General features: G+C 41.4%; 1 protein-coding gene across 1 annotated transcript in view; it reads right to left on the bottom strand.

Annotated features, from left to right (window-relative positions):
- Nucleotides 1–16,819, bottom strand: part of LOC122806959 (synaptic vesicle glycoprotein 2C-like) — a 419,490-nt gene that overhangs the window by 264,875 nt on the left and 137,796 nt on the right. The window contains exon 8 of the mRNA XM_044077810.1: nt 5,134–5,223. Within this exon, the coding sequence (XP_043933745.1) occupies nt 5,134–5,223 (90 nt within the window). The remainder of the gene's footprint in view (nt 1–5,133; nt 5,224–16,819) is intronic.

Raw genomic sequence — 16,819 nt, 5'->3', positions numbered from 1 at the left:
TTATGACCCTGGGAAATTGTTTCTGGGTCTACAGCGGGGTTTTTGTAAAGAACTTTATGAGAGCCAGGGACTCTGTAGTACCTATCTGGCTTGACTGGTGCAGGGGGTAAAGAATCAGGAGACAGACTGGATTCAGAAAAAACATCATCAACAATATCAAGCACAGGGGGGATAGCCAGGGGCCTGGGCTGAGGCAATAAAAGGAAGTCTCTGAGCCTTTTCTTGGATTCTGAATAATCCTGGCTCTTCCAATGAAAATGCTCCCTCATGGTGTGCAGGGTTTCCCCAAAAGAATAATCCTCAGGTGGAGAGGCTGAAGGTATGGACTCTTCTGCATCAGAGTCCTCATAGGGAGGGAGACAGTATCCCTGATCAGAAGAGGAATCAGAGGAAATGGAAACCTGGTCAGAGGAGTCATAATCAGTATCCTGCCTAGGCCTTTTGTCGGGGGGGGGATGGGAACCCCTGATTAAAGTAATTAGGTCTTTGGCCATTTTAAGCATCTGTTTCTTTGGCATGGATGACTGTTCAGGAGAATGCTGTACTTGTTTCCTTGTCTTTAATGGTGTTTTTGACTTTGCCTTTGCTGCTGTAGTGGGCTTAATTGCAAGCTGTGAAGGTCTGAAAACACCCTCAGAAGCCGATGCCTGCTCAGCGGCTCCGGACCCATCTGAGGGTATAGTTTCCGTAGGCCCAATACCTTGAGTTTCCACAGGCCTCGGTGTCTCCACGTGGCTGTCGGTTACGGCCTGTGGCTCTGAGGTAGCGGGTGTCAGGGGCTGCAAAAGCACCTCACTGAGAACCGGCGAACCAGCGACTGGCCTAGAAGAGGCTTCGTCGTCGGTTTTGGACCTCGGATGCCTGTCCTTTTCTTTGTCTTTGCGTTTTTTATAAATTGCGGTCATTGGTTGTTCCGACGGTATTATGTAATTAAACCTTCGGCCAAAATAATGTAGAGCAAAATCAAACCGACATTTAATATTTATTTATTTTATTTTGCATTTGTTGACCGGGCTAGTTCAGCTGGATATATGTCCATTTTCATTGGAGGCCTGGGGAGAAAAGCTCCGCAAATTACAACAACATAAAAGGTCAAGACAAAGACAATAACAGTATAATTTGGTACATAAGAAGTTTTAACAATTATAGTACAAGCCTAAGATTATATATTTTATATTTCAGTAGGAAAAAGGAAAACGTTATCTAAGAAGAGATGAATAAGACTAATACATTTGCATTAGAAATGGTGTAGTACAAATCTTTATAACATATTACAAAATTAGATACACCTAGTAATTTATGATAAGAGATACTAAGGTCTCACAAAAACCTAAGAAAGAAAAACACTAGAGATCTATAGATAGAGTATAGAAGATCAGCAAACAAGGATGGATTTCTAGTGTTATTTAACACATAGGCTGTGATACTATATGAAGGTGTATGATCATTCCACAGTATATACTTATTTACATGAGAAAAAATCCTAAGGAAGGTTAAGCTCACTAAAAATTAGTGAGACAACACAAGATCATGATCATGGGAGGCTAGGAATTGTAGGAGTCTAGTTAATAGTTAGGTACTTAGTCTGGGTTAACACAGGGGCATAGCCAGTATGATTTGAGGTAGGGTTTAAGCTTGCTTTTAAATAAGCTGACAGTGGATATTGAGGTTAGCTGGCTTGGGAGGATGTTCCAGGCTTTACCTACTGTATTGGAGAACAAGGTGTCACCAGCTAAGTTGTTAGATTTTGATATTTGTACAAGTAGGTTATTAACTGAGCGTAAGGTCTTGAGGTTATTATAGGGGATGACTAGGGTTGTAAGTATGGGTGTATTTTGAGGTAAATACAGGATCTTATGGGCTACTATTAATTGACTGAAAAGTATTAAATTTGGCAGCTCTAACCATCCTAACTGATTCAGATTGATACAGTGATGAGTTCTATAGGAGGACCCAGCTGCAAATCTGGCAATATTGTTGTAGGAGGATGTAAGTTTACTCAGATTACTTCTACATATTTTGGTATAGATAGGGGAGGCATAGAGCAAGGTAGAGATGAGGTGGAGTGAGCAATAGTAACCCTGGCTGGAGGTATAAGAAAGGGTTTTATTCTATAGAGGGAACCTAGTTTCTTGTTTACTATTTTTATGGTGTTATTAATGTTAGGTTCAAAGGACAAGTTGTTATCTATTAGTACCCTGAGTAGTTTGGTGGTTGGTTCAGGAGATATTATAGTTCCATCATTTGAAGTAATAGTAAAGTTAAGTGGGGAGGTTCTGCGGGTGGGGGTAAATAGTAGCATTTTTGTTTTGGGGTTAAGGATAAGACGTCTTTGTAGGAGCCAGTTTTCAACTGTACTAAAGGTCATTTGGGTTAGTGACTGAAGTTCTGATTGAGAAGCAGCAGCGCATATGAGTGTGGAGTCGTCAGCGTATTGGATACAGTCAGCTTGAGGAATTACACAATGAAGGTCATTTGTAAAGATGGAGAAGAGTAATGGGCCTAATATAGATCCTTGTGGGACCCCTAGAGTGACTGGGACGTGGGAAGATACAGTATTTTCCCATAGTACAGCCTGTTGCCTGTTATGTAGGTATGATTGGAACCACTGTATAGTATGGTTGTCCAATGACAGGTTTTTGAGTGTGTCTATAAGGAGGTGGTGATTCACCATGTCAAATGCTTTGGACAGGTCAATAAAACAGCTGAGGATAGAGTATCAATATTACGATTACTGTTAATATGGTTAGTGAAGGATAAGAGAGCAGAGGTGGTGCTATGAAATGGTCTAAAGCCATGTTGACAGGGTGCTAATAAATTGTGATCGAGTAGGTAGGTTAACAGTTGTATGTGTATACATTTCTCCATTATTTTTGCCAAAGGAGATAGAATAGCTATGGGCCTATAATTGGACAACTCTTTGGAGTTACCGCCCTTATGCAGGGGAATAATGTGAGAGACTTTCCAGATTAGGGGAATAGATCCTTCAGAAATAGTTCTGTTAATGGGGATGGATATGGGGTAGGCTATGACTTTAGCAGATTTTTGCAGGTATTCTGCAGGTAATTTATCAGCAGAGAGAGTAGTGGGTTTAAGTTTCTGTATGAGGTTACAGATAAGTGAAGTGGGCACTGGCTGAAAATGAAATTGATGAGAATTATTGGTAAATGTTGTGGCAGAGCCTGGGGTGCTATGGGGATAGCTGGTTGGCTAGGGATTGTATGATTTCAGTGAAAAAAGTATTAAATGAGTCAGCTATTTGGATGGGATTGTTGTGATCAGAGCCAGAGGGAGTACTTGAGCATCCAGGGTGTAGGAGGTTATTGATACCTCGCCAGAATTTTTGGGGATTATTTTGGTTGGTTGGTTGTAGTTGGTAGTAGTAGTTTCTTTTATCGGCTAATATGGCTTTTTTTGTTTCATTTCTTAGCTGTCTAAGTTATAATAGTTAGTTTATTGAATCCAGCACAAAACCGACAACTAGTAACGTCGTGGTCAGGGCCTAGGCAAGGAATACAGTAAGAGTGAAAGTCCTTATGAGGTATTTGCTTCCCACAAGAAATACAATTATTAACTTTTAATGACATCGGTCTGGAGCAAGAAAAAGTTTCACCAATGGGGTACTTAGCTTTATTGAAGACTTTGGTTCTGAAATTCAATTTTGAAAATCTCAGGAGTCGGCCGACTGGCACTTGCAAACTGCTTTTGCTTCAGGCACTGCGCGGCAAGAAAGACTGAAGAAAATGGCGTCAGTTGCAACTTTTATACCCCTGGTGCACTGACGTCAGGGAATAGGCGACAGCAACCGATGCCAGACCGAGACTTTGGAACTCGGGCTAACTGCGGGTCGTCTGCCAGCAGGATAACCCAAGTGTAATGACTGCAACAGTGAAACACGATGAACATCTTTCAGTTCCCTTCTGCATGGGTGTCATGAAGTTTGTCACTTCTGACTTCAATAGCATGAAGTTGGGTTTGGAGAAGTTTTTCATGGAGGTTTCCCTACTGGGGGGTGAGGATGGGATGTGGACATCAAGGGTAATTATCTTATGGTCAGACCTGACCAATGAGGGGGTGACCGCTGGTTTTGTATTATTGTCTGTGGTGCTTGCAGAAAAGGAGTTTGATACTCGATACTATCCATTAGGTTACAGACCACTTTAGTAATCAGCCTGCTCTCATGAATGCCATTGCAAACTAAAAAGAGCATTACAGTAATATTGCATACAGACTGACTCTGCAGCATTAACAGAATTAGGATAGCAGTTTACTGCAATGATCTGCTGGTGACAGACAGATGTGCAGAGCCACAATATGGATGCAAGTATCTCAGCAGCCATTTATTATTTTTATTTACTTAATGTAGGTAGAGTGGATCTTTAGTCATGCTTTTAAACACACACAAAAAATAAGATAAAGGTATTACACAGTGATAATATATAAAAATATTTGAAGTATACTGTCTTGTGCAGTTACAAACAGCAACAGAGTTAAAGAATAGTCATGCTGTTTTTAATTATTAAGGAGAGGGTATGTTTCTAATGGATAGATGGACTTAGCCATCTATGCCACAATCAGATAATAAAATGTGCTTATTTTCCACAAACGTCTATGCATGCTAACATCTATAATACAGTTATAAAGTATCAAACTCCTTTTCTGCGAGCATCACAGACAATAATACAAAACCAGACTAACACAAAACCAATTAATCCCATATGCCTATGTAATGCAGTAAATTATACGGAAGCAGAATAAAATGTCTTGAACAACCACCATCTATTCAGGCTTCTGGTGTAAGATAACAGCAGATATGTAATAATTTACTTACTCTGCTGCCAGATTTTAAACTATAAAATCAATAAATAAATTTACACTGATGTTGTACAGGATATAACTTTATTCTACATTGTTTGCCACAGTGTTAGTCATCTGAAACCAGCTTTATGTAATATAACAATCCAATGTAATTACTGCTGCGGGAGAATATCCTCTGTTAATGTATAAGGCATCAGTTTATGTGCATTAAAGTACAGACAGACAAAAGAAAATAGTAATAAATAAGGGATTATAAAATGAAAGGAAACCTGAATTTCTCATTGAGAATTTGTAATGATTCTAGCAGTAAATCACCTGTTTGAATCTGCAGCAGTCAAATTTAGCTTGATATCCACTGGATGTCTTTTCTTTATCCACTAATGGAGAGAGTTTCAGTTGTGTGATCTAATAGAAGAAAGACAGAACATGAATGTTAGAAGAAACATCGACATAAGAATTTCCTGAGAAACTTGAAATCCTTATTACACAGTTCAAGAAAAAGAAACATTTAACATAACGGAACAAAATGCCTATACCACTTTTTAAAAAGACATCCGTCTTCAGTCTTAAGTGTCTCTTTTCCAGCAAATAATACACAGAAACATACAAGGTGATAAAAAGAAGCTGCAAGCTTGTTTGATCTAGTTGGGTATCTCTACCGATTACTTTACCATGGTAAATATTTGGTCTAGTGTTCATTACTCTCTTATCCCGGCCTCATACTTATTCAATTCCTTACTCTATTTTACATGTACGTGCTAATCCTTAGATGCTCGTTCTTAGTACCTTTTTGTAGGGCTGCAAAACTGTTGCAGGCATTCAGAACTGTTTTGCACCGAGCACTTGAGCTCTGAAAATACTACCATTTTGTAAACCTTGAGTACTATTATTCTGTATACCTAACAGTCCTGTAAGATAATTAGAGACATTCCCACCATATCTGCTTACTCTCTGTCTCTCTCTACTTCTCTCTTCTATAGGTTGATATGTTATAATTTCTTAGGTAGCTACAACATAATTAAGCAGTTCTCTTTGGCAACACCTCTGTTCTACTTGGGCACCTGAGAATGTGTGACCCCATTACAGCAAGTTGTGCTACGATAAAACATATACTGATTCTGAGGTTTATATATAAAGAAGACTTTGTTTTCTGAACCACAGTGTAGCACAGATGTGGTACACACTTGTCTGATTAACAATTAAAGATATAAATTAAAATTATGTAATTTAATCTGCAATACATGTATTTCTGTCATGTAAAAATGTGTGCTTTTTTGCCTTTTTTTTCTGAGAATTTGAAAAAAAAAGATTATGCATGGAGTATGTAATTTCTAATTTAAACGTAACATGTAACTTCCTACATTTATAAGTCCGAAAGCAAAGGTTCATAAAACAGCAATTAGCAGATTCTTTGAAATTATCTGTAGCCAAGACAGAAAGAACAGTAATTAGTGTGTAAATGTAGAAAACCTTTTGGTTACATCTATTGGTTCTGCACGAAAAAATATAAACCAGATAGCTGAAAATGACAGCAGTTGAGTTGTGCTAAAATCGGTGAGAGGCAGAATGCAATCATGGAGTTTTTGATTTGTTCTTACTTTAGTGACTCTCTAGCTTGTCCCAAAAGTTTATTTCCTGTTTTGATATGCATTTTGACTTCTCTGTATATTTAAATGTTTACTATATTGTTTAACTCATTTTTTTCTAAGTAAAATATTTTATTTATTCACTCTGAAAAGGTCATTTGTATGTATTTATTAATTGATAACAGGGTGTTTGGTACTAACTGGTAACATAACTGCTAGCACCTGCCTCCACTGGCCAGAAACTACTCCACACTGTCATCTGCATTTATAATTATTTGGCTTATTAAACAAGAGTGACACAATGACTGGGAGGTCCCCAGCCTAATAATCTGGGTGGTGAGGGTGGCAATTCACTACCATGAACCAAGGGAGAAGGCTGTAGTGAAGAACAATATAATCTTTCTTCCCCCAATATTAATGTGTACATCTGTGTCAACATAAGAGTTTATTTAAAATACAAATATTATGGGCCAGTGAAGACTGAAAGGCACTGAAAAGTCAGAGAAAGTGGTGAGAAAAGGATCTGGGAGCTAGGCCAACGACTACAATCAGTGGAGTGTTCAGTAAAGAATCTATCTGTGGGTATGAATTGTGAAAAACCATGACTACAGCAGCAGTGAATATTTCCTGCAAGTTCTTGTGGTCAGGATGCACTTGATTCATATTAGTATGCCTAGTTGTATACTTAATTTTTTTTTAATTTCTCCAAGTCTTTTGGGTTTCTAATACCATGATGGAAATGGACCCCATTCCTAAGTCAAAGTATAATTAAAGTTCATGAAATTAGTATTGTTTCAATCTTTGATGTTCAGCCAGTAGTGCATTTTGCAGCACCGGCAATGTGCCCAGTAATGACCCCTTCTGCAATTCATATGGAGTTACATGTATTGGTAACATATCTAAACATGACTGTAAATTCTTTTTCATAAGACCTGTTGCTTCTACTACTATTGGAATTGTCTGGGCATCTTTCTTCCACATTGCTCTTGTTTCTGCCTGCAGATCCTGATATTTTATGACTTTGTGTCTCTCTGTATGCAAGATACTGTAGTCACTGGGTGTGGCAATTTCAACGATCAATGCTACTCATCTTCTTTTCTTGGACCACTATATCCAGTTTTCTAGCATTTATCTTTTGAATTGTTGGTAATGGATGATCCCAAGGGATGTAAACATTTGTCTGTTTCTCCCACATGTTCAATGGAATTTATAAACCAACGTGTACACAGCCCACTATCTAGGGCCGCCAATATTAACCTTTCATCTCTTGGTTTGAATTCACCTCTTCTTAACCATTCCTGTACTCATTCCTGATCAACATGAGGTTCTTCCAGAAGTTTCTATACTTGCAACTACATTTATGCTTTTTCCACATTTCTTGCCTTCTCATCTGATCCTTCACCTTACATTCTTTCATTTGTTTACTGGCATTCAGTTGCTGCCTGATTTTTATCTACAAATGAAAGGTAAAATGTGTAATGAATGATAACTCCATACAGCATCCAAATCCCCCACCTTCTCAAGAACCATCAGACATTACTGTCTAAATTAGTGCAGTGGCAAGCGGGAGTAAGCACTAGGAAGCAAGTGTAAGCACTATTAAGCAGTAGTAAGTGGGAGTAAGCATATTTAACCACTAGTAAGCGGGTTTAAGCCCATTTGCGTGGGGGTAAGCAATGCACACACAGGTTAAGCAATATTGAAGTTAACTCTCTGTAAACATATTTAACTGAAGGTTAGCATAGCTTACCCTCGCGCAAACACGCTTACAAGTGCTTAAAAGTGCCTTAATCACTCTGTATCCAACAGTCGCTGTTCTGGCCAGAAATAAAGTAAATAGCCTTTGCAGGTCTTGAACCCAGGACCCTGTACACTATAGTCACAGTAGTTAACCACTAAGCCATCACAGCAGTACATAAGACTGAGGTATCACCAAAACAAATCCTCACTATATGAAAATCAAACTGAACATGTGAAAGGAATCTATATACAGCCTTATGTTGTATAACCTACTACATAACATAAATATGTGAACTGGAGTACTGCAGTTAGCCCAGATGTGAGGTGTAATTGTAATAAAGTGTTGAAGTCCCCTAATAAATACAAGGACCTCATACAGTGTACGTACACATGAATCATGGATACCAGACACATATATAACATGTCATGAATAATAAATCAATGCCAAAAAGCAAATATAATGCAAATTAAATATTACGCAAAGCTAAGTATTGCACAGCTCAGCTTAGTAGGTGTAAGCAATGTGTAGGCCAGCTAACTCAATTTGCCCATTGGTATACCCCTTTAAACAATGCCAAACTTAGGTAAGCAGCATTGCCCATAGCTTAGCCTTTTCAAAACCGTCCAATCATGGCAAAGTGAGAGAAATCGGCCCTATTTAAACCCAACAGACAGGAATACATCTCATAACTGGTTGTAGCTTCCCCTTGCAGGCACTATGTCTGGAATGGGAGAGGGTGTGTGCTTTCAGGCACAGCGCTGGGGCATCCAGGAGTCTAGAGTCATGGCAGGACTCCTTGTCAAAGAACATGAGCAGAGACTGCTGCAGGGCCAGTACCAGGGTTCCCAATATAAAGCAGAAGCCTGGGACCATTTCCCGGTGACATCACCAGTGCCACTGGCATACCCCAAACTGGTGAGCAGGTCAGGCATCACTATGTCAACCTGAAGCGGAGAAAGGGGGATATCTTGGATCAGTGGATCCAAGAGGCTCGGAGGACAGGGGAGGTCGCAGCTGTGTGTAAGTATCACTCCACTACCTGTTTAATAACTGCCAGCTCATGTATATTATGGATAGGTATGGCTAAATATTCCTCTTATGTCCTTCACAGTGGCAAGTGAGTGGGCTGCGAAACAGGAGGCCTATGGATGTCGCTTGGAGAGGTTGCGACGTGAGGCAGGTTAGTAATACTCTTGCATGTACTGTCATGGGAACTAAATCTAAAAGTATTAGTAAGTTAATCACCTGTATAAAACCTGTATGTCTAAGGCAAGTACTGCATACACCAGAGGAATATGGCAGGAAGAGTCTCATATAGGTTGTATGTAAATAAAAGCATAATAGCCTGACAATAAAGGTCTAACTGCTGGACTGCATGTGTTTACTCTGGTATCGTATGGTAATGTAGATTTGCAATCACTTAATAGTACTGTTATATTAAGCAGTGTTACCCACACTGTGCAACATAAATAAAATGTGTAGGGATGTCTATATATGACAACTGAAAAAGATATAGACAGAAAAAAACAGACAACAAAATTCAAATAGCACACAAAACTGAGATGTGAACTGTTGTATTTTTAGCACATACAGCCATGGTTCGAATCCTAGGAGTGGTAGTAGTCTGCATACAGAATCATACCCCACAACTGTACAGATATGTCCAGAATGTCCAGTAAATTAGCCCATATATGCTGCCTGACACCCTGTCCCCCTGGGAAATCAGTGGGATGATCCCAGATGTTTAGGCAGCAAACAGGAAATACAACTGATTGTCACACATCTATAAGAATAAACCTGTCACACTAGCAACTCCCCAAAATTTTATGAGAGTAATAAGCCAAGTATGTCCCATCTACACCCCCATGTTGTCAAGCTGTGACCAGAGTGTGTACAGTAACAGAGTGAGATGTAGGTGCATAATACTAATGTGGATTCTGGTAATTTGTATGGCAACATTCTAGTAGTGCTAACAAACACTGCTCCCACAGGTCCATCAGATATGAACACTGTGTCCAGAAATAAAAGATTGATACCCTGTACTGGTACTGTTTACTTTGGTATTGTATGGCATTGTTATTGTTGCAGTTGCTCTGAATAATAAGGTATCACTCACCACTGTCACCCACACTGTGCTACAGAATATAACTGTCTAGGAAATCCTGTATAAGAGTGTTGTAAGTCACTAAAGGTTGAAGAGGGCAATAGTCTAAATATGTCCTGGTTCACCTGCATGTGGTCAAGACATGGCCAGAGTCTGTGCAAAAAGAGATGGACAGGTATGTGCATAACATCAACCTGGAATCTGGGAGTATGTGTAGAAATAGTTAGCGTTAGCAAACAATTCCTCCACAGGTATACCAGGTAAGAGGTGTATACTGCAGGTAAAACCAGTTCATGTATATTGTTGTTGACAGCCATACTACTGTCCAAAGTAAGGCAATAGGGTAGTGTAATAATACTTGTAAGGCACAGATAACAGTACTGACTAGGAAAGTAATGTGAACTACAGGAATATACTAGTTGTTAATTGACATCTCCCCCCCCCCACCATATCTGCAACAATAAACTAAACACCCAACTCAATTGGAACGTGCTGACTTAACTGTAATGTTGAGACATACGTCCTATTGTTTGATAATTATTTAAATCTGTTTCTATGCATGTGCTATGTTGAAATACTCCAACACTGGTGGCATGGTGCCATCAATGTACCTGCATGCTGTTGTAATTACCACTGTGGTCCCATATATGTATGTGTTCTGTTTGCTATGCAACTGTTCCATATCTGGTGTCTGGGTTAATGGGAATATCTATGCATGGTGTTATACTTAATCCTGGAATGTGGTGACCATTACTAACCCACATATGTTGATAAAATATAAACACCATAGCACTTATGTGAATGCTGGTCCCAGTAGACCCACCTGTCCCACCTCAGCTGGCCGTGGCACTGGGCACCAGCACATGAACCTGTCACCCATCGCTAGGTCCGGGTCTTGGTGCATAAGCGAGCTCCACAGGGAGGTCGGAGATCTGCTACGCCAGTTTGAGGGCCGAGTGTCGCAACTAGAGGGTCGGCCTGGCTCTCTGACTCAGCCCCCAGCACAGCCACCTTCGGGCTGTGAAGGTGCAGTGGTGACTGCCCATGGGTGGGGACCTCAGTCCCACTGTTTCCACTAGGGGACTCATGTGCTTCTGATTTCCCAACACCCCTCACCATCAAGATGTTTACCCACCATGTGTCATATACCACCCCTATATGCGTCTTGTTTGTCTTGTCTGTTAACCTACCCAACCTACCTCCCCAAATATACCTACTATCACTTTCCAATATACCACTCTCACCTGAAAAAAAAAGGGGCAATCTTTTCCCAAAAAAAAAAATCTCGCCCCATACATAGCTGTCCATTTCACACGTGTCCACTGGACACATGTAATCTGGTCTAATTGGCATCACAACATATTATTGTTGTCCTCACCCCTCTCACACGGGTTTGAGTGTCCAAATCTACCTCTAAATTCAGTGTATATGCACAGCTGTTGCTGTAGAAGAAATGGGCAGCTACGGGCCTTCCCTACACCCTTCCTGCACATCCCTAGCTATTTTCTCTACTGTCTTTCCCCCTTTGTGTCCCTTTTTCACCACTTTCCTATCAACCCTTTTTCTTTTCTTTTAAAGAAATTAGCGTGGGGGTAAGCGGGAGTAAGCACTGTTAAGCAGCAGTAAGCAAGTTTAAGTCTGTTTGCGCAGGGGTAAGCAATGCCTACACAGGTTAAGCAATTTAGAAGCTGAGTATAAGAAACAGTAACCAGAAGTTAGCAGTGCTTACCTCCGTGCAAAACCGCTTACAACTGTTTAAAAGTGCCTTAATCACTCTGTATCCAATGGCCCTTGTTCTGCCCAGCAACAAAATAAACAGCCTCTGCAAGGCTCAAACCCAGTACCCTGCACACCATAGCCAAAGTGATTTACCACCAAGTCTTGTGAGATATACATAACCCTGATGTTTTCACAAACATATAATTCAGCACATTCATTCAACAGTACAGGAAATGTATTTAAACATGTGGATGTATGTATGTGTGTGTGTGTGTGTGTATATATATATATATATCTAAATAGATGTATACATATCTATATATATATATATCTATGAAGATATATATATATATATATATATATATATATCATACATATGCATACAGCTATAGATATATATGTCTACATATATGTGTATATATATATATATATATATATATATATATATATGTATATACACAGCAAAATATATATATATATATATATATATATATATATATATATATATATATATATATATATATATATATATATATATATCCATCCCCCCAACACATGTTGAGAAGCTCCTCGCCAGCCTCATGGCACCTGCCCATCCGCATAGCCACCAACTGCCGGACACCATTGTGGAGGTGGGTGCTACCCACACACCGGCTGAGGAACATGCAGGTAAGGCCACAGGGCACATCAGTAGACCACTGTTGCGTATGCATCCACATCTGTACAGGTAGATCATACATACCTGACATGTCATAGATCTAGTATGTTGCTGCATAGCAGTGATAAACAGATGTGCATACATGGTAGTATTGTGGACATGTACTGTTGATGTACTGTAATGCTGCACCCTCCCTGTAGCAATGCCACAGGTGTGGCCACTGAATTTGCATCTCTCACCCTCTTATGTAGGTCCCTCCGGTATACCACCAAGGCAGTAGCCTGTAGCTGGTGAATATGGTTTATGTTGATGCTTGCCAATACACCGGGCATGTAATAGCTATGGTATATTCCATGCACACATCTAACACACCTACCCAGAATGCATGCTGTACATGTACACGTATTGTTGCTGTTAAATGCACACCATCACATTGGTGACCATGATGGGGTATTGGAAGGGTATGTCAGACACCTGCAAGATAAGTAACATCCTGTCATTGCGGAATGTGTCCACAGGGAGTAACATAATGGTGGGAAACATGGCCTACAGTAGGGACATGTGTGAAACATCACCCGTATACAGTGCAACTACAGTGTACATACCAGTAGTACAATGGCAACTGTTACAGAGTTACACTATGGCATAACATATTACAGTGGTCTACATTATCAGCTGGGACTAGGCTGTAACATGTGGGCTTCAGTGTATGGGACACTGCAAACTGACATATGTGTAAGGCTTATTTGTCAAGCATCTGCAAAAAGGCTGAAGGAGGGGAGGGTGTGTCAGCATGACACACCAGTGCATTGCAGCAGGGATCCTAAGGATGCTAGGAATGGCTGTATCTGCACACAGTCAGGTTCAGGTACTGTGGCAGACGTAACCCTACCCCCATAGCAATAGTGAAGGCAGTGTGTGAACACCAAGGGATGTGCACATGAGTAGACCTTGCAATCATGCAGATTTGGGCAACATGTGTAGGGCAGACTGAACATACACTGGGAAATGCAGATGGCCCATGCTAGTATATCCCTGCCAGGAGTAGTGACTGCTGTAGTCACATAACAATAGGTGCAACAAACCATCATGATAAGGGTGTGCACACACGAAGTGTATGCATCGCGGTCAGCATCCGCACATCTAACACATTCCGTAGACACTACATGTGAATGTACAGAACATATGTCACATATCGGGCTCATGTACTGTTAATATATGCGGTGATGTGGTCCCATGGCAGATCAAGGAAGGGTGCTTCATATCAATAAGGGTGTGTATACTCCCCATAGCCACGGTATACTCTGACGGTTGTCAGTATAATAGTATTGGATTGGTCATACATGGTCCGCTGATGTTGAGATCTGTAAACCAGACATCAGGCATTCACAAATGACATCTATCCACATATCATCCCAGGTATGTGTTGCTGAAAAACATAGGGGCTGTGAGCATTAGAGCTGACATAAGTGACACAGTACTACACATTCAGCAAAGGGTTATACACCTGTGAGGTTTGGTGCACAGTACATGGCAGGGTGCAGAACAGGTGCACAGCAATACTGTGTACATGGGTGCAGTGTTTTCTAGGGGAAGGGGCATCACCTACTAGCACAGCACATGCATCACACACATGTATACTGTTACTAGCATGGATTGACTATAGCTGCACTGCATGCTGTTGTGTACCATATGTTATGCATGTTGACAGATGGGTAATAGGACGACTGCATGTACTATCATTGTGCAACCTCACCTGTGTGTGTATGTGTGTGTGTGTGTGTGTGTGTATGTGTTTGTGTGTTGATGGGTGGTTATTTTGTCTGTAGAGTCACACTGGTGAAGTGGAGGGAGGTTGATGCATGTAGGATGCGTGTGTGCATGTGTGTCTGCTTGTGTGGTTGTCCACGTGTGCACATGTGTGATTGTGGAACTGTTCATACTGCAGTATCTCCCTTTGGGATCATGCAGTACATGGACATGGTCTGACACATGACACACCAGGAATACTTGTCATGTATGTAATCACAGGACAGCTGATAGTATAATAAGGTCTGTAGCATGGAACATGCATTGGGAGGGAAGGTAGACACCAGGTATACCCTTAATATCGCATTCAGCAGAGAGGCGACCGACAACCCACGTATAGAGCACTACAGATGCATTGGGGAATTACTAGACAACACCAGGGAGTGTATCCATATATTACAGTTGTCACATGATGGGTTGACTGAGAAGCATATCTGGCATGTACTGAGCAATACTTACACATGACACTCCAGTGAGTGAAATTATGGAGTGAACACAGTAGCCCCTCACATATAGGGGCCATGCTCACGATGTCTGGACATACACAGGGTGAACACTGACTGACAGCAGTGAGGCCATGTAAAACCACTCCACTCAGGTCAGGGAGATAATGCAGTAACAGGTCTTGTGTTGTGATCACTTGTCCAGGCATTTAGAGGAATGATATGTTAATGAGTGGTATCAATGAGTGTATGTTACTAAGTGTGATGCAGGTTGGAGAACGCATGGGAATAAACGTGGGACTGTCTGTAAAGTCATGGACAGGTAGGTATTAAGGTGGTGTGTGTGTGTGTGTGTGTGTGTGTGTGTGTGTGTGTGTGTGTGTGTGTGTGTGTGTGTGTGTGTGTGTGTGTGTGTGTGTCTGTATGTGTTTACTGTTAAGCAATGCTGTACTGGTCTTAAAGTGCGTTTCTTGTTTTTCCCCACAGGTGGCGAGGTGGGTCAGGGTCCCTCCTGCATGCAATCTGATGTTGGTGTCCATACAGACACCGAAGATGATGATAGTACTGTTGAGGCACATGTGGGGTTGTCAGAGGCCGAAACAGTGCCATCATTTGACATCCCCCTTTTAGTCACCCCAACCCCGCACACAGTTTCAGTGCCTATACATACCCCATCACCAGTGGCCATAGTGGAGGGACAGCTGGCGTTTGGTGGCAGTGCACAGGGGAGTGTGGTAACCATGCCTACTGTGCCTGGTCACAGCAGGCATAGCGAGATGTCTGGCAGGGCACCACATAGGCAGATGCCCCAAGGTGCTCGTGGTAGGGCCGCTGGTCATCATGCCCCTGGCAGATGTGCTACAACTGGTACCACCAGGTGCATGTTTCAGGCTGCCATGGCAGCGCAGGCATGTATGGAACCTTACACCAGACAGGGCCTGAGGCTGCAGAGGGCTGCTCTCACATCTGCAAGTGACAACTTCCATGGACTCTCTGGTGCCATCCGTGTTTATACCGAGCTCATGGATAGACAGTCTGGTGAGATGATGGCCCTCATCGACCGTGGTTTGTCCGTGCTTGAACATGTGGTGGGAGTGCAGCGATGGCTTTGTAGACGTAGGACAGCAACATCAACAGCTGGCTGTCAACGTGGACGTGCTAGGACACCAAGGGGCTCCAGTAGTGGCAGTACCAGCCCCGGCACTGCGGGGGAGGGCACTGTCCACACCACAGCAGACCACGAGCACGTGGTCCTGGCCAGTTCCAGGACAGACCTGGTTCCAGCGGACATCTGTCATTATCAGGGGGAAAGTAGCACACTGAGGCCTGTACCTGGACGTGCCCATGGAACCCCTGGCAGGCACAGTGCACGTGTCCGTGGCCGGAGGCAGTGAACTGCAACAAACTCCACCCTCTTAAATTTGAATAACAAATTCAGGTAAAACCATAACAAAAAAACTTACAGTATATAGTACTCGTTATACAGTTCTACCTCCTAACATTTTTTTCAGAAAAGGTACACGTGTGAGTATATTCAGCATTAACAGCAGATCTTTAATGTAGAGGCCACTGTATCAACAAATCTCAATTTTGGATTACTCCACAGAGAAACTGTGGCAGAAACAGCCAGCTTTTCTACAACTATATAGTCCGTATGTATAGATGAATGCTGCCCTCACACCAACAGTTTGTGGTACCTGACTCCCATATAAGTGATACTGATTTGTGCCCAGATCAGTTATTCTCAGTGAAAGAATATATACCCAAACACACATATGTATGTATATATATATATATATATATATATTCAGAAAAAAGTAACAGCCAAGCGTGAGCAGGTACAAACCCTTTTATGCCAGGTCAAATAAAGCAGGATCCAAACTTGTAAGAAGAAATATTTAATCCACAAACAACTGACAGAGAGATAAGCGCTTTCGCAGT

Source organism: Protopterus annectens, chromosome 7.part0, assembly GCF_019279795.1.
Source record: "Protopterus annectens isolate FY-2018-M chromosome 7.part0, PAN1.0, whole genome shotgun sequence".
NCBI lineage: Eukaryota > Metazoa > Chordata > Ceratodontiformes > Protopteridae > Protopterus > Protopterus annectens.
Note: the sequence above shows the minus strand (reverse complement) of the source record. Positions and strands in the feature narration are given on the sequence as shown.